This window comes from Mastigoproctus giganteus, chromosome 3 (assembly GCF_048544385.1).
Source record: "Mastigoproctus giganteus isolate SK-2022 chromosome 3, ASM4854438v1, whole genome shotgun sequence".
NCBI classification, from domain to species: Eukaryota; Metazoa; Arthropoda; class Arachnida; order Uropygi; family Thelyphonidae; genus Mastigoproctus; species Mastigoproctus giganteus.
In genome coordinates this window covers 235,246,636-235,266,561 of record NC_143577.1, presented here as the reverse complement: position 1 = coordinate 235,266,561, position 19,926 = coordinate 235,246,636, and the positions used below count along the sequence as shown (strand labels likewise).

Sequence of the window (19,926 nt, the reverse complement as noted above, 5' to 3'; positions counted from 1 at the left end):
TTCCATTCAGAAGAGGGCAGTTAGGTTAATTAATGACTCATCTCTAACAGTCTCTCCACTCGCTGTCTCAGACATACTGCTTCTGCTGCATACCTTTTCTACAGATACTTTCATGGGTGCTGTTCTTCTGAATTGGCTTCTATAATTTCCACTCTCTCTTTCAAAACAGTCCGAACACGTGCCGCCACCAGCCAACATCCATTTACTGTCCAACTTCAAACCCACAGAACCAACTTTTCATCTTCCTCGTTTATTCATTCAATTGCCTTTTTCTGGAACAACCTTCCTTCATACATATTTCCTGAAAATTACAGTCTACAGACAGAAGTTAAAGTCTAATGTCAACAAATATCTTCTTTCATCTTCTCAACCTCCAATCCAAGCGCGGTACTAAGTACTATAGGTTCTAATACCTCTCGTATTTGGGGTTTTCATAAAAGAAAAAGAAAAAAGAATAACTCTATAATAATAGCCTTGAATAAGTCTCATTGTATAGGGCATATCCACCCTTGCAGATATGCCCTATACTAGAATAATAAACTATATGTAACCCCTATATTACAATCTTACATCACCTGTATATTAAATTAAGTCAAGTAGCTAAGTAACTATTTACCATCATCTTACATACATGTATGCATACTTAAACTCACAGATTTTGATATAATAGTATGGATAGGAAGTATAAATTTGCAGAAGTTTATGTCAGCACCTAATATGACTATTTTTATTATTTTTCTAATAGCACGTTGTAATGGTGATAGTGATTGTGCTCAGAGGGAAATTTGTATCAATGGTCACTGCATGCTTGGTTGTAAAGATGATCCAGACTGTTTACCTGGTGAAATATGTGTTGCCAGTCAGTGTGTTGGTATGTTATGTGTTTTTTAATACATTTTTTTAGTTGGATTTTGAAATTAAATATATTTGACCTGTGAATTATGAAAATAAAAATACTGAAAGCATATGTCATTGTAAATTTCATATTTAAAATTAAATATCAAATTAATATAAATGGATACTTTAATAATTTTTTATTCAAAGAAGATAACATACCTTATATTTAGTATATACTAGTTTAACATTAGTATAATGAGTATCAACGCAGTCAACAAAAGAATTTGTAATGCTTGATATTAACTATCACATTGTTAGTTATGTTCCATAAAAAATTACACTGATTTAAAATCCAACTTAATTCTAAAGGCAAATAAGCCTATCAAAAATATGCACACTTGTTGAAAAACTTGACACTTAAATGCATACAAAATACTTTTTATGTTTTGCATGCAGTTAATAAACATGAAATAGTCATGTGTGTGCAGTGGCAGACTACCTAAGACAATAAAATTCTTTCCCAGTTCAAAACAATTCACACTTGAAACTTTCACCACTGGGCAGTGCAATTGCTGGTTGCCTACACTTAAAATTTTTGCTTATTAATTAAAACCATTCAAAGATAAGACACTTTGGGTATTCATGGTGATCCTCTAGTATCTGAGAATTTATTTATGTTTTTTTTTTTTTTTTATTTGAATAATATCTGTTTGCAATATTTGGAAAGTAGTTTTTTTATGCCTTTGAGTTTTTATCATGTGATTTATGGCTCTTTGTTAATTTAATTACAGTATACTGGACTAGAAGAGGATGTTCCACAAGCTTATTATATATATATATATTCATTTAAATTTTAAATAAAGATGAAAAGAGCAATGTTTTTATTGTTCTATTTTGGTGGAAGTTATTGAAAACATCATTATGGTATCTTGTTAATAATAGTATTAGACCAGGAAAAAATTTCAATGAGAGATATATATATTCATATTGGCTATATTATAAGTTTATGAGGATGGAGTGATACCAGTTTTCCATTATTTCCCAGTTTTCCAGTCTTCCATTTATGTAGTGAACATTTTTTTTGCAAAAAATAAACAAACAGTGTGACATTTGCTCAGATGGAAGTGGATAAAATAATCATAAAAGAGCACAATTGTGCATGTAGATTATAACCCAACTTAAAAAAAAAAAAAAAAGAATATTCAAAACTTGAGATATATGCCATTCAGAAGAAAGGGGTGTAAGCTTACTTGGAAAGTATTTTTCAGCAACTTAAAAGAGGAAAGATGCATAGTTGTTAGTATGAATGATCAGCTGTGAAAGGTTAGAAAGCCATTTATTTAAATATAATATACCGGAATTTATAATTTTACAAAGGAATTATCTCATCTTCGTCGATAAGATATGTTAGTATGATCTTGAGGCTGTTATAGACATTCTCAGGGATGTCAAGGGGGTCTAAAATGCTGATGGAACTGATATTCAGGTGTCACTCAAGTCTGGTCATTCTGCGACAACCAAATCCTCTGCTTGCACCTTCACGATGGTGAGACTGTTAGCAACCCCGGGTATATATCTCTTTTGGGTCCTGAAATATGGCACCTAGTATACTGGAGGTGGTCACCCAGATGCAAACCAATGTAAGCAGCAGTCAAGGTGTGGCATCCACACCACACAGAGGATTATTGCCATTCTGTGTTACCAGGCAGTGCTAGGTGACAGATGACGCTCAACAACTGGTTCAGTACCACCACTTTGCTTATTGGAGGCTTGAAGTGGTGGAACCCATGTTTAGTCTACAGAGCGAAGCTCCAACAATCCCCCATTTCTTCCATCATGCAGTATGATGGACATAATGGTGAAATCCAATCTCCTTGCATTTTGAGAGTACACCTCTAAAATGGCATTCACAGACCGGCTGCTAGATAATCCACCAAACCAAACCTATTGGTAACTCTCTAGGAGGCTTTAGATCAGCTAGTGTATAATCTCATTGCCTTTACTCTGCCAGATATTATTATTATTATTAGCCATATGGTGCAAGGAAGCCTGAGGCTTATGCTGCACTAGCCAAAAAAAATTTCTGAGTTACCATGAGAGAGAGAGAGAGAGAAGGGAAACACCAAGAATGATGATATCCAGCTCAGGACCCTGGGTGTGCCAAGCCCATACTCACCAGATGTTGAGCCCCTGGGTAGTGACTGGAGGGAGTCCAAGTAGTGCGTATGCAGGAGGAGTAGATTGCTGAGGCCACATTATGTCAAGGAACTTCTTGTATATTCTTACCTTGTGTATGCTGTATCTAAAAACTTCATTACTTCATTTAACATGTCCTCCCTACCTTTTCTTTCTACTGAATACGTCATGAATAGTCAAACTAATGGAATAAACTTATCTGCAAAAAGATCTAAACACTTCCTCATTCATTTTACAAATACATGTAGTCTTAATTCCAATCTCAGTGTTGTCCATTTCCACTTACAGATGGCCAAACCTCACATATTTTTCCTGACAGAATCCCAATTATCAGATGATTCAACTGCTGCTCTTCTTAGTTGTCCTAATTATTTGCTGTATGATTCCTTTCACTTCAAAAGTGGTACTTGTGCATATGTTCACTCTGATATTCCCTGTCAGAGACTCACTAATTTGGAATCTCTTTTAAATCTTCTCTGGCTTAAAATCTCTCTGCTCCATTCTGTAAAATTATCTGTTGCCCCCATCATTCTCCCAACTCCACTAATCACTTGGAACCTTGCATTCTGGTCTCTTGCCAAAGCTATTTGCTACAACTTTTTCCCTTCTCTGTTTCCACCTCTCTCAAAATTTGATGGTTGTATTGCCACCTTAGCTAAAGATAAAGCCAACCTGCTAGCATTCTACTTTTCTTCTAACTTGTGTATTGATGATCTTGGCAAACAACTTCCTACCATTCCCAGTACACTCCATTCAATGCCTTCTGTGGTCTTCTGACAAAAGGATTTCAGAAGAATTTTGAAGTCTTGATACCAAGAAAGCTCCAGGTTCTGATGGTATTTCTCCACTTGTTCTTAAAACCTGCACTCCTCAACTTACTTCTGTCTTTGCCACCTTTTTTCACCTTCTTATTCCAAAGGTGTTTTTCCTTCTGCTTGAAAATTTGCTCATATCTAGCCAGTTCCTAAAAACGGTGACAAATCCAGTTATTGTCTCATTGCACTTACTTCTACTCTTTCTAAAGTAATGGAGAAATCTATTAACTGCCAACTCCTAAACTGTCTAAAAATCTTCCATCTGATCAATGATCTTCTGCACGGTTTTTGTCAGTGTCGATCCACTGGTGATATCCTGGCTTATGTTACCCATCTGTGGACAAATTCAGTGGAAAAGTTTGGTGAAGCTCAAGCAGTTGCTCTTGATATTTCAAATGCTTTTGATCATGTTTGGCATAAAGGCCTTGTAAATAAGCTTCCATCTTATGGTTTGCCGACTGTTTTTTTTTTTTGAAATTGGGTATTCCATTTTTTGTCTGATTTCTCACTGAGGGTGATGGTAGATGATTTGCTGTCTTCTAACTTCTCCACTAATGCTGGTGTACCTCAAGGTTCAGTTCTTTTCCCCACTCTTTTCCTTCCAAGGCGCCTCCGTAGCCAGGTGGGAAGGAGCAGCAGTGCGTAGCACACGCTTCTTGATTAGACCGGGGTTCGAGCCTGTCACCACCAAATACGGAGGATGCGGAAAGGTCAGGGAATGACCACCACATATCCCGGAGCAATATGGCCTTAGTTGCTAATGCTCCTAAAAACCAAATAACAACAACAACAACAACACTCTTTTCCTCTTGTATATTAATGACCTTCTTCCATTGACTGGAAATCCAGTCCATAGTTTTGCTGATGATAGCATGTTGCATTCCACCTTCCAGTTTGAGAAACCTTGCCATGTACAAACAACTTCAACTTCTCGAATATGTACTACCAGTTCCTTAAATGCTGAACTGTACTTAATTCTTCAGTGGGGCAAAGATAACTCAGTTGATTTCAAAACTCAATCCTGTCTTATTTCTTTCAAAAGAGGATTTTTCTGCTCTTATGCTTATCTTTGATGACACCGATTTCAAGAGAAGGTTGTATATCTCTATTGGGGTTTACCCTGACTTCTAATCTGTCTTGGCTTAAGCACATCACAAATATTGCTTCCTCTGCATCTAAAAAATGTTTTTTCTTTCGCTCTCGGTGTTTGACCTTGGCATTACACAACCTGACCATCTGTTGAAAAGGGTATATTTAATGATCATGAAGGTGACTGTACTATGTGATACTGGATATGCATTTTAGGTGTTCTCTTGTTTTTTGTTTTTTTTTGCAGTGCATTTTTAAACACAAAGATTTTTATTGGAGATGTAGAAATAAATTAGCTTTGTTTTAAAGACCTACGAGTAGGAAAATCTGTGCTTGATTAAAAATAACATACATATTATATTAATAGCAACTTATTATATAGACAAATGTCATTAAGAAAGTGGGATATTTCATGTCTCTTATACTTCTTAACAGCTTAAAATTGCACAGGAGCAGCAGTGCATAGCACACACTTCTTGATTAGACTGGGGTCCGAGCCTGTGACCACCAAATACGGAGGATGCGGAAAGGTCAGGGAATGACCACCGCATATCCCCGGAGCAATGTGGCCTTAGTTGCTAATGCTTCTAAAAACCAAATAACTAATAAGCTTTAAATTGCTTGAGGAAAAAAAAATACATGTTATGTAGTTGATTTTGTTTTCTTCTATATTTTTTGTTTTCTTTTGTCCTTCTGTATATAAAGAAATGCTAATTTTTTTTTTTTTTTTTTTTTTTTTTTTTTTGTTAGTTGGTTGTCGTTATGATAAAGATTGCCTTAATCATGAAGCCTGCATCCTTAATACCTGTACAAGTAAGTTACCTTCAGCAAGACATTTTCTTCTGTATTCAATTATACAGCATTCGTAAGATTTGCTTTTCCCAGATGAATGTAATATACAGTATTAATATTAAAGTTAGACAAAAATCCTTAACTTGAATTTGGATTACTAGCAAAGTATAGTTTCTCTGTCAATTAGAATCAAAATTATAGTGATATCAGGTTCTAACTTAGGAGAATGTTTTATATTTTGCTGATAGTTGGAATTAAGGTTGACTTTTGTCTGGCTTGGTATTATTGTTATCATTAGTGCTAACTAATGCCTGTTTACCGCCTTTATGATCTGAATTATATCAAAATATGTTAAATTGCTATTAAACAAATTAATCTTTTCATAATTTTTGTATATTTTTATTACATTTGTATTTGAACAAAATTTAGAATCTGTGATAAAAGTGAAAAGTTTGAAATTTATTTATTTTTAATTCTGAATTAAAAAACAAACTTGAAATTATATAGCATAAGATCTAGATTTTGATTGCTTATTTTTATTGTTTGCACATTTGTTTGATTTATTTATTAGGTTTAAATTGAAAATAGCAAGAGTTTATTTTTAAGTAACTTGCTTTTTGTGGGCTGTTACTTAAAAATGAAGGCATCTTCATTCTTAATGAAAATCATTTCACTGCTGGCATTTTCCACATCCACTTACTATATTAATAATACAGAAGAGGTGTTTAAGAAATGAATAATGTATGGCTGGCTTCTGACAGCATATTAGTTTCTTTTGGCATGATATGACTGTACACCAACATGGACATTGAATTCACCTTTGCTAGCATTACTGATCCTAGATACTACCCCAAAAATGCATGCTAAACTCACTTCATTTTCACTATTAGCAAAATGCTATAAGAGCAAAACATATAAACAAATGTCGAGCTCCCAGTAGATTTAAGCTTTTCATCTCCATCATTGTCAGATATTTATTTAACAGCAATTGAAAATAGTATATTAATCCGAAGTAACCTCTCACAAGTTAAAATATTTGTTTATTTTGCAGACAGTATCCTGACATACTGTTTCTCCTGGGAAGGAGCAACAGTGCGTAGCACACGCTTCTTGATTACACCGGGATTCGAGCCTGTGACTACCAAATATGGAGGATGCGGAAAGGTCAGGGAATGATCACCGCTTATCCCCGGAGCAATATGGCCTTAATTGCTAATGATCCTAAAAACCAAATAACAAACAGACAATATCCTCATAATTAGTAACAGAACTACAATAGACAAGCTTTTAAACCAGTTCAATACATTCCTTCCCATTAAACTATACACTTGAAACAGAAGAAAATAATAGAATTTCTTAAACCTAACCATTAAAAGACATGAGACTGCAATGGGTTATGCTTTTGAGGTGCTACCACTACCTGCAAAGTAAATGATATGAAAGCAAAATATAATTAACCAGCAAGAGTCAACTGAGGAAAGTACAGTAGCAGCATAGAACCCTACAAGGGTTAGCACAACTGTAGCCAAAATAATACAAGAATGTCACACCTGTGAACAAACTGAAGTAAATGCCAACATCTTCATCAAGAAGAAAAATAACATACAAAAAAAATTACCACAGTAGCACTTCATCAGGGAGGTTATTTTTACTCTTGTAGCGGATTCAGCACTTGCTTTAGGGTTTGTGCATGAATGCAGATTCCTTGCCTTATTCTGGCTGCAGTTATGCCAACCTTTACAAGGTTCTATGCTATTGCACTATCCCGAACGAGTATCAGCTCTAGCTAGGTAATTATATTTTGCTTTCATATTGTTTAGTTTGCTTGCTTAATTACAGCTTCGTTGCAGGTAGCAGTAGTGCCTACAAAACTTTTTATAGCAAGCAACAATTTTCCAAGTAGTAAAAAAAAGGGTTATTTTAATTTGGTAATATTTAGTTGATTAGACCATATATCGTTTTATACTTTTAATTTTGTCACTGATAGGACAGTACACAGTCCATTTAGTGTTTTCTTCTTCATTTTCTTTAGCCCCCCCCCAAACTTTGTGTTCTTAAATATTGTGGCCATTTTCTTCATTTCGTTTTAGTTACTCTAATTTTATTGATCTAATTTTGCTTTGTTTGATTTCTACATTCAGTTGTGATTTATTTATAATTTAATTTTACATTAGTCTTGGCCACACTTTCAAGCGATTTATTTCAACATTCCACAGTGTGCTGCTTGCTACATCTACTGAACTGTTACTCCCTATGAGTTTATGTTTGTGCCCTCTGGTTCTTGTTTCACTCACCAGACTATTCCTCCCTCATTCATTTTATTAATCCCCTTCAGAGCATTGCACACTGCAATCAAATCTAGTTGTTAAGCTCTGAAGATCACATCTTCTAAGCCACTCCCCATATGGATGATGGCTTAGTGCTCTTAACCAATACAGTATTCCAAGCATGATCTCACCATTAAATTAGAGAGAGGAATAATGACCTTCTCTCTACTTGCAAAATTCCAATAAATCATACACAGAATATACCATGTGCCCTTCTTTGCTGCTTGCTCGCAGTGCATGTTGAACCTCATGCCTTTCTCTATTGTAACCCCAAAGCCTTCCTCAACCTGAATCCTTTAATTCCACTAATCTGTAAATTACCCTGGGTTTCTGCTTTCAAAGTACAGTGCTTTGCATTTGGTAGCATTAATGCTATCAAATTTAATTTTAAAAATTATAAATTTGGTAGCATTAAAAGTGTTTTGCATTTGGTAGCAAAAATCCCCCTTATATGGTTTGAAAAATGGCAGTTGAAGCCAAGGCTGGATTTACATATAAGCTAAACAAGCTACAGCCTAGGACCTTACATTACAAGGTGCCTCAGTCCAGCTTAAAAAATCCTTTTTTAATATTTTCATGGGTGAACTGTAAGAGAGAAGGGCCTAATATATGTTATAGCCTAGGGCCACAACAAGTTTAAATCCTTAAATCTGACCCTGGTTGAAGCTGCCATTTTTCAAACATATGAGGGGGTGTGTTCAGAATAGATTTGTATTCACCCAGAGGTAGTTGCGATAAAAAGATGATTTTTTTTTTTTTTTTGATACCATGAAATCTCTATAACAACCACACAAATTTCAGTTTCAAGTCTGACAATTATTTTATTTTTTTTTTTTTTGCAGTGCTGAATGAAGTGAAGTGGCACAATGGATAAAGTGGAATACAGATCAGTGATTCCGTTCCTCTTTCTGCAAGGGGGACACCCAAAACAATTCACAAAGAAATGGTTGTTGTTTACGCAGAAGACTATCCATGTTACAGTGTTGTTGCATATTGATATAAACAATTCAAATGTGAAAGAACCTCAGTACATGATGAAGAAATCCCCAGCATGCCCAAAAACTTCTGTAACAGAAGAGAGTGTTGCAAAAATCAAGGAATTAATCTTGGAAGATCGCTGTATTAGTGTCAAAGAACTAGCTGCAGAGCTCCAAATTAGTGTGGGTTCTGTGGAGAACATCCTCCATCAACATTTGCACATGAGTAATGTGTCTGCTAGATGGATTTCCAGACTCTGACTCCTTACCAGAAGAAGGAAAGGACACAGTGTGCACACGAAATGTTGCTGTGCCAGAAAAAACAAGAGGAGTTTTTGTTATTTGTTACCGCTAGTCACCGTGGATGAAAATTTGAATCAATCAGTATGTTCCCAAAACTAAATGAATGTCAAAACAATGGAAGCATGCAGAATCACCCTCACCCCCAAAAAAGGCAAAGGTGCAACCAAGTGCTGGCAAGGTGATGCTGTCAGTTTTTTTTGGAACAGCATGGTGTAATACTAACAGATTATCTTCAGAAGGGCTGTGGGATGGTGAAGTATTATTCCAACCTCCTCATAAAGCTACGTGCTGCTATAAAAGAAAAATGACAGGGAAAACTGTCAAGAGAAGTGTGCCTGCTGCGTTATGATGCCCTTGTGCATTCCTCGTATACTACGGTGAGGTGTGCCCACGAATGTGTATTTGAAATATTACCGCATCCTGCTTATTCCCTCAACCTTGCACCCTTCGATTTCTTCCTCTTTCCTGCCCTGTTTTCTTCATGAAAAACACTTTGCTGCTGATGATGAGATGATTTATGCTGCTGATGATGAGATGATTTATGCTGCTGAGTTGTGGTTTGAAGGACAGTCAGAGGACTACAAAACTGGCCTGCAGAAGTGTATTGAGGTGGCAAAAATGTGTGATTTTTGCCTGGTGACTGAAAAAGTGTAATATATGGTGTTTGTTTCAGCCTTCTATCACAACTACTTCTATTCCCTCATTAATATCATTTAATAAGAAACAAGAGAAGTCCAAGCACTTCTCCTGTTTCTTATAGTCACATAGCTGAGTGACTCCACTTACTACTCAGTCCACTCTGAAAAATGCCTATGTATAACCACCCTCTGTCTCCTCTACTTCAACTAATCCCTAATTCACTGATGAATCGTCCCTGTTATCTGACCTGGTCTAATTTATGTAATAACTTCTCAGGAACTGTATCAAAAGGCTTATCTACGAGGCCTGTTCCAAAAATACACGGACTGGCAACACTGCTTCATTGCTATGGAAATGAGTGATGAGTTTACAGTCTAGGAACGTACGTTCCCCCATCTTTTCTTAGTTAGTCTGTGCAAGCATATAGAAATCTTTATTGCAATAATTATAATAATAATACAAATGGATACATTGCAATGTTGCCCTTCACCGCCACAAGGCCAGGGGTTAAGAGTAATAGTACTATATGTAAGAAAAAGAAATTAATAAAATTAAACATGAAAAAAAAATGCATATGTGGACAAATAAAAGTAAATACAGCTCAACACTCAAAGTATAATACAATTATAAACATCACAATGTACAAAGAATATATAGGTGGAAAACTGAAAGGTTGGTTGGTAAGCCATCTTCATGTCATAATGCTGGCTTGTGGCATTAAGGCGAAGGATCAGGGACAGGGAAATACAATTTAAGGATGCAGTGTCTGTATTCCCTATCACATGAAAACTTATTAAGGTCAGCATTCAAAGACTGGGCACATGAAAGTAGCTGAAATGGCAGAAACCTATCGGACAGGTGAAGATGGCTGAGATGTGGGCACAGAGTTGGAATCACTCTGAGCGGCTCTCCAAGATCACAGGTCCTAGAATAATGGTATCGAAATCTTGCCAGTGATCATTTTCACAGTTGTGGTAAGGCATTTCACCCTAATCAGTGTGGGAAGCCTGTGAATTTTTATCAAACTGGCCATTTCAGATGCCCTTAACTGCAGAGGAAGTTTGCTTGTTTATGGCCCATTTTAAGAGCCAAAACTCACTAGAAAAGAGTGGTTGAATTGTGCTAGGGGCAGCAGATGCCCATACCTCTGCAGCATATAGAAGCAGAGAATATACTGCGGTTTTTATACATCTTCTGGTGTTCGTTACTTCATTAATATAATGCAAATGCTGTTTGGCCATCCATCGGAGTCGAGCTGCTTGGGTGAGCAGCTCTTCCATGTGGTTACCAAAGCAGAGTTTAGGATCAAAAACAACCCCCAGATCAGTATGTTTCTTGATGATGAGAATAGGAGAATTACATAGTGTTGACTGAATATAGTAAGGCCTTTTCTTTAATGAGAATATCATTAATTCAGACTTTTCTGGATTTATTTTTAGTCCAAACTGGTTGAGGTAGTTTGCAAATTTCAGGAGTATATTGTTAATTGATGCTGTTATCATGAGAAGATCATCATGTGGAGAAATCAGTGTGAGGAGTTTCATATCATCAGCATAACATAGAGTATCATGCCTGGACTCAACAAGCAGCAAGATAAGCGCTGTAAACAAGAGCCCAGATAAGACACCACCCTGTGGCATGCCTGAAAAGACACATCGCTCGTATCTTTGACCCTGGACAGTAAGCCAGATTATTCTATTTTGAAGAAGTGAAGTGAGAAACTGTAGAGTGTCTCCCTTGATTTGATAATGGTCTGAAAGTAGCTCCAGCATTGCCGGAATGTTTATTGAGTCGAAAGCTGCTTCGAGGTCTACATAGGTGACTGCAAACTCTGCATGAGATTCAAATGCAGAGAGGATAGAGCTGGTGGTGGCTAAGAGATTAGTCACAGTAAATCTATGAGGAAGGGAGTAGTGGATTTGACGAGGCTGATGTGGAAGAAGTTGTTTAGTTAGAATGGGAGAAGTACCTTCTCTAGGCGTTTTAGAAGACTTGAGCCTTTGGAGATTGGCCAGTAATGCTTAAGAAGAGTAGGAGATTGGATTTTGGGTATAGGCTTCACAAGGTAGATGTTCCACTGCTGGGAAAAGAAATGACTTGACAAAATAGCATTAAAAATAGTTAGATGGGGACCCAAAATGTATGGGCTAAGACATTTAATAATGAATTGGGGTATTCCATCTGCACCTGCCTTAGCAGAAACCGGTATAGAATTTATGGCAGTAATAAGCTGTTCCCTGGAGATTGATACTGCAGACAGCATCAGGTCGGATTCCAGTTGTTGGTGTCTGAAGGCCAGCACATTGTTCCAAGTTCATCTCTAGAAATCTAGATATAAAGTCTAGTGGAAGAAGTTGTTTGCCACTTGTCAGGTTCAAGATTTAGGGGGAAATCAAAAGGCCACTCAAAGTAGGGGGTTTTCCCTCTACGAAGGGTAGTGTCCATATAATTCTTAATTGCCTGAGATTTCAGCTTGTTGAATGTTGCATGGGCTCTAAAGTAGGCTATCCTGTCTTGAACACTTTGCAACTGCTTCCACATTTTGTGCAATTGCTGTTTTAATCTGAAGCTCATATTAAGATGGGGAGTCCACCATGCTCTGGACCGAGGCGTAATAGTATCACATAGTATTCATTTTTGTGTTCGCTATAACAGTTTATGTGAAGCGTGTTTTGTGATGGTGGATGAGAAAGATATTTTATTAATTATTAGACAAAGAATTGCGATTGAATTTTGTGTAAAGTTAGGCAAAAGTGGTTAGAATATGTTTGAGATGATTCAAGAAGCATACGGTGAAGAAACCTTGGGCAGAATGGCCTTACTTAAATGGTGGAAGCATTTTAAGGATGCAAAAAAAAGCGTACGAGATGAACAAAGAAGCAGGCATCCATCAACCTCAGTGAACAATGAAGACATACATTGAGGAAGCTGAAACGTTATTGAAAGAAAATAGACATTTATCAATTTGTGATCTGGCAGTTCAGTTGAATGTTGGCATAGCAAGATGTCACGAAATTGTAAAGATGCACCTTAACGTGTCGTGTTTGTGCAAGATGGGTACCACGCAATCTTACCGCAGAACAAAAATAATGCCACGTTTAACTTTGTCAAGCCTTTATTGACAAGGTGGAAGAAGAGCCTGACTTTTTGAATAAAATAATCGTGTGTGACAAGTCCTGGATTAAACATTTTGATCCCGAGTCCAAATAGCAGTCAAGCATAAGGAAACACCATGATTCACCACCTCCAAAATAATTTTGAGTTTTTGGTTCATCAAAAAAATTGATGTTGAGTTTGTTTTTGACACCTGCAGAATAATACTGCAGCACTGGGTTCCCGAGAAACAAACTGTAAATGGAGAATATTATGCTAACACGTTGCGAGTTCACCTCAAATTCGAGAACTGCCTAATCAAGAATGGTTTCTTCTTCTTCAAGATAATGCTAGGCCACATGTCACACAACCAGCAATGCGAGCTTTAGTGAAAATTGGTGGTCAGCCACTAGACCACCCTCCATACAACCCAGACCTCGCACCATGCGATTTCTGGGCTTTCCTGAGCCTCAAAAAAGAGCTGAGGGGAAAAAAAAATTTAACACAAATGAAGAAGTTAAATCTGCCACATTTGCTATCCTGCAATGCCTTTCAGAAAATGGGCTTCAGCACGTGTTTCAGAAACTAGTGAACCACTGTAAAAGTTGTATAGAATGTGAAGGATGCTATTTCGAAAAGGAGACCCATACCAACCTCCCAAGTGACTCAGACTCAGAGCAATGATCCCAGTCCGCGTATTTTCGGAACAGCCCTCATAAATCCAGGTATATAATGTCAAATACTATGTATAATGCTTGTTAGTTGGTTCTGATCAGGAGTGAAATTTACATTTTGTATTTTATTTTCTGAGTGAGTTATTTCAGGTTTTAGAGGGGGAATACTGTATTTAAGTAAATTAAATATTTCAGTTGTATTGGGAAGATCCTTAGTCATCTTGCTTAGGTAGGCCACTACTGAAATATGACCTTTGAGATTCATAATAGTTCATACTTCCCTCCCTAACAACAAGGCACCTCCGTAGCCAGGTGGGAAGGAGCAGCAGTGCGTAGCACATGCTTCTTGATTAGACTGGGGTTCGAGCCCGTCACCACCAAATATGGAGGATGCGGAAAGGTCAGGGAATGACCACCGCATATCCTGGAGCAATATGGCCTTAGTTGCTAATGCTCCTAAAAACTAAATAACAAACAAACAAACCTCCCTAACAAAATGGTTACTGTGGTTCCCAAAACCCTGTTTTTACATTATCTTTCATTTGGAGTGGGTGTTGGCATTTGCTTTAAGGTTTGTGCATTGTCACCAGTTGCACCAACCCTTGCTGGATTCTATGCTGTTAACTTTCCTGAATGAGTATTGGCTCTTCCTGGTTAATTTAATTTTGGTTTTCTGTTATTTATTTGTTTGTTTTTGGTTAATTACAGCTTGGATGCAGGTAGTAGTAACACCTTACAAGCGTAACCTGTTGCAGTTAGTAGCAAATTTCCATGTGCTAAAAAAAGTATTCATTTAATTTGGTAAATATATTTAAATCAGGGAATCATATAGCATATTCAAGTCAAAATCTGGTATAACTAACTTCCAAAAGTGACTTATTGTTGGAGTGTGAAAGGCTTGAGCTGCATTAGCAAGGATTATAGAAATCACAGGACTGTCTAAGGCTGTAATAGTCAAAATTTTGAGGGGGGTTGGCAGATAGTTTCAACTTTCCATGAGGAGTAACTATAACAGAAAAAGTATACTACTTTTTTTTTTTTTTTTGGTAGTGGTTGTTGGCGCATCGGCATCTGTGGCCATAATGCACCTCCCAAGGTTTTTGCAGCACTTTAATCCAAGCCCGAGGCGGGATTCGAACCTGCGACGACCTTTGGGTTGCTAGGTAGGCACTTTACCCGGTCGGCAAAGTATACTACAGGAGAGGGACTACCACCATGCTTTGCACAAAACTGAAAAGTCAGCTCAACATTTTATTGTTCAACAGTTGCATTCTACTTTCAGCCTAGGATGAAATCAACCCATCTTTGTTTGTATGATGTGCATGCACCTGTGAAATATACAGTTCAGAAGTTTTCACCCTATCTACTTATTTCAAGAAAAAAATCAGAAACAAATATTCCAGAGATCTGATGAATCTTGATTTATACTCTTTTGATGAATTTATTCTACTAAAATAATCAGTACTATTCTGTATGAAACTGAGTAAACTGAACCAGTCATTTTCTTCATGGGGTTATCCATAAAGATTGATACCATGAGAAATTCATTTATCATTCAGAAATATGTTACGGCAGCACCTTAGCCTTGATCACTTGCAATTGCTGGATTACAGCAGAAACCACAAATGTTATTTCCAAAAGAGACACTATGATATATAAGATAGTCTCGACTCAATGACCAACTTTGTTGACTGCTTTCTAGTTGGTTAAAAATTACCCAGAAATCTCCCCTTCCCTCCCCATACTTCATCTAACTTTGTTATTGAATAATCTGTTCTATTGGTCTGAAATATCTTTACCATGGTTTTTTTGTCATTATCTTTACTATTGAGAGTTTTTTGCTAAATTAAAAAAAAAGATGTTTTGAGTTTCATTTTCATAAAATCTTTTTCCCTTCCTAATATCTCAAAATTATTTTCATTATACATAAATTTGCTCTCAATTGCCTGTTCTGATTCTTTTATTTTTTGATATGTGTTTTGTATGTTTGCTTATGTTTCCAACGTAAGTGAGATGGCACAATTTTTTTTTTTTTTTTTTTCAAAATTTTTATAATTTTTTTTTTTTTTTTTAACAGTGTCCATTCCAAATTTCACCTAGCATTAACAGTTTTTCATGTACAATCTTTTGAAGTGAACCACTTTAATTTCACCCCATATATGTATATATGGTTGAAGTAATAAAGCAAGAGAAAAAAGAGCTAACAGATGGAAGCATAAAGAACACCAGGTGTCAAAACTAGTAGGATAAGGATAGGAAAAAAGAGAAGTATTAAAGGCAGATGATAGGGAAAGAATGTGAAAAAACCTAAATGATACATCGAATTATAAGAAATTAAAGGCTGAATTAATAAGCCAATTAGAAGGAAAGAAACTATAATGGAAAAATGAATAATTAATTGCAAAGAAATAGCAAGCATCAAATAGAAGGAGGGAAGATATTTTAATGTTATAAAAACCTAAATATAATGGGGGAAAAAGTAAAAGTTAAAATATTTTCAGAATATTTGATGCATGCTGTAAAATAATTGATACTTAATGCAGGTATTTCATCGGGGAACTATACCTGATCATGTATCAATAAACTGCATTTCTATGCTTACATATAGTTATGGAAAAAAAATATTAAAAGGAAATTGTAAATAATAAAATAAAAATTTACTAAAAAGGAGAGTGAAAGCAGTAAAACCTTCCATAAAAATAGGTACAGTAGTCCAAATGCAGTGTATGCAATAAAATTAAGGTAATTAATTAAGAAATAAGATAAAATTAAAATAAATAAATCAATGTATGTGGAAAATGGCAAGTCTGGAGTAATAGTAGGTTGGTGAAATAATTTTGCTATTAAAATAACATTGTTGCTGATGAATTCTTCTTTATTTGTTCATTTATAGCCACAATCTTATTATATCCATATGATTATAATCAAGTCCAACTATACTTTCTAAAACTCTATTTTTCAGATCCTTGCGAGAGTCCTACAGCATGTGGAACTAACGCCCTCTGCAGAGTAGAGCAGCATAGACAGCACTGTTCCTGTAATCCAGGTTTTACTGGAAACCCCAATATTGCTTGTAACAGAAGTGAGTGTTTAAATTGATGTCTCAAAAAACATTCCACACTTTCGAAACATATATTTGAAAAAATATTTCAAAGTAGCCTATTAATTTAGCACTAGGAAAGTTTTATTTACAGAAAATCATATTTGAAATCATTTTTTTTTTCTTTTCAAAATTACACATTTTCCATTAGTCTCATTATTTAATATTAATCATATTTTTCATTTTCACTATCAGTCCTACCACCATGTGTTACTAAAGCTGACTGTCTGCCAAACTATTATTGCCTTGATGGAAAATGCAGAGGTAAGTTTAGTTCTTATGTTTCTGCTACTAACTTGGAATATTTGTATAGCTTGATGTATTTAAAAATTTACTGGTAAACCTAAAAGCTTTACTTTTAATAAAACAGACCATGATATTAATATTTTTTAATTTTGTATTTTATAAGCGGACTTAATAAATAAAATCAAAATCTCAGCAGTTTATTACACAGTGACATTTATTTCTTTTAGTGGAATGTGAAACAGATGCTGACTGTGGTGCTGGAGAAAGATGTTTCAATAACCATTGCTTAGGTAAGATCACTTCATTGAAAAAATTGAAATACTCAGTTATGTACTTTACTGTATATTAGATAGTATGGATCAGAGCTATAATGCTCAATATGTTCTACGTTGATATTAATATTTGTAAAATAATAAGAGGAGTTCACCTCAATATAGTACGTAGAACACTTCCGTATAATACTCTCCAGAAATTAAAACGAAAAAATCGAAAAACTTACGTTAGAGTAAAAAATAATTAAAAACCAATTTACCACAATTAAAATCAATTTAACACAGTTAAAATCAATTTAACACAATTAAAAATCAATTTAACGCAATTAAAAATATTAAAAAGAATCTAACGAAAATATTCAAAACGATTTTCCTTCCTGAAGCTGACAATGCTTTTCGACCATATGTCGTGATCACAGGAATGAAAATTTCATTTCTGTGATCATGCCTGTGATCACGACATATGATCGAAAAGTGTTGTCAGCTTCAGGAAGGAAAATCATTTTGAATATTTTCGTTAGATTCTTTTTAATATTTTTAATTGTGTTAAATTGATTTTAATTGTGTTAAATTGGTTTTTAATTATTTTTTACTCTAATGTAAGTTTTTCAATTTTTTTCGTTTTAATTTCTGGAGAGTATCATACGGAAGTGTTCTACGTACTGTATTGAGGTAAACTCCTCTTATTATTTTACAAAGTACTTTACTGTAATATATATGGAAATTTATAATATCGAAAAAATTAAAATACTCAGTTATGGACTATGTGAAGGCCAATTAATACAAGGACTTCCACAAAAAAAAAAAAAAAAATTTCCATTGTTCCAAACTTTCCTAACCCAAAAACCCTGAAAGGTAATTTATTCTCATTGGCCAAAAGCATACTTCCTGAGATCCAGTCCATTGATATTCCCCCTCATTTTGTATTTATATCACCAATCCCTGTTTGTTCTACCAGCAAAAATGTAATATGCCATTATCATTCATTTTACCCAACCCCTTTAGAGCCCTATATACTTTAATAAATGCCTCCTCTTCACTACTCTCTCTCTCTCTCAGATGCAGTCTTTGCAGATGATTGCCTGCATCACACTTGTAACCGATTCCTTCAGACTTCTTACCAATGTGATCACCAAGGCTGAATTTAACAGTGCAGTGGTGCAATTGCTCCAATTGCTCCACTGTGACCCACAATCTCAAGATTGTGGGTCACAGAACAATGTACCCTCCCCCTACAGCCTTATTTTAAGGGTATCTAAAAATATGGATGCAAGGGCCTCACTACTACCTAAATCTAGTATTGCTAGTCATCCTTCTTTGGACCTTTTTCAGATGCAATCTGTAGAACTGAACACAGTACTCTAGTATGCCCTCATGATTGACATATAATAAAATTATAATTTTCTTCTCTTTACATGCAAAGGTCCAGTAAATCATTGGAAAGACAGCATGTGTCCTCCTGGTCAGCTGCATGGAAAACTTATGTTTGCTTATATCAATGCCTATAAGTCATTCTCATCAGTGACCACTTTTAACTGCCTCCCCAATCTATAGGTAATCTCCCAGGCTCAAGATCTTGGAAATAATAATCAAAACAATCCAAATAATAATTCCTCCATCTATTCAGATGCATTCAACTGTAATGGTGAGCCATTTAGCTCACCATTTGTGTAGCAAATTCAGATAATTTTTAAGCAGCATAGCTTAGCTACTGTCATTCACTACTCTCTTCACTTTTATATCATCTGTAAATTTTAACAGCATGCCATGAATACCTTCATTAATGTTCTTTAGGAATATCAGGAAAAAATACCTTCTGTCTCCTGTTTTTCAACTATCCCTCAATCCAATTAAGGATTTTACCCACTTTGCTCCAAGTCATACAATAACTGCTTATGGGAAACTATGTCAAATGCTTTGGTGTGTAATGTTGAAATTTTTCCTTACATTCAACTGCCTTATGGTGCATCATCATAATAATTTATTGGGTTATTCAAGCAATAGTTCCCCTTTACAAGCCTGTACTCTGCATGATCCCTTTGATGTACCATGTCTGTTATAATACACTTGTAGTGTGTCCTTGACTATAGACTTCATGATTTTCTCTTTCAAAGACATCAGGCTGGTCTGTAGTCACATTCTCCTTACCTCCCATTGTGAATTGGAGACATTTCTTTCCAGTCCAAGGAATTACCCTGAATACAAATCCAATAATAATGCCATAATTAATGCTTGCAGTCTGACACACTCATTTACTGTCTTTAGAATTACTTAAGCTATTTCAGCCTCAGAAGTTCTTTAATACATTTCATACTTACTGTAATTCTGCTAATTTACCTTAACATCTTGGAATATTTTAAAAATTCTCCTTGTTCTCTTTGGCAATATATAACAGTGATATGATCCAAAAAGCATTGACTTGTAGCAAAAAATACATTATATTCTTCAAATTAACAAGCTATTTGTAAAGTCTAGACTTACGTATTTTATCCCATAAGTCCAGATATACACCTCGAAAATATAATAAAATATTCATTAATGATCAACATATTATTAATATATAGCA

General features: G+C 35.5%; 1 protein-coding gene across 3 annotated transcripts in view; it reads left to right on the top strand.

Moving 5' to 3' along the window:
* The window catches only part of LOC150088897 (uncharacterized), a 599,507-nt gene that overhangs the window by 412,094 nt on the left and 167,487 nt on the right, over nt 1-19,926 (top strand). For all 3 annotated transcript variants that reach the window (XM_090369705.1, XM_090369706.1, XM_090369707.1), the window contains 5 exons: nt 746-871; nt 5,688-5,750; nt 16,705-16,824; nt 17,038-17,106; nt 17,316-17,378. In XM_090369705.1, the coding sequence (XP_090225831.1) occupies nt 746-871; nt 5,688-5,750; nt 16,705-16,824; nt 17,038-17,106; nt 17,316-17,378 (441 nt within the window). The remainder of the gene's footprint in view (nt 1-745; nt 872-5,687; nt 5,751-16,704; nt 16,825-17,037; nt 17,107-17,315; nt 17,379-19,926) is intronic.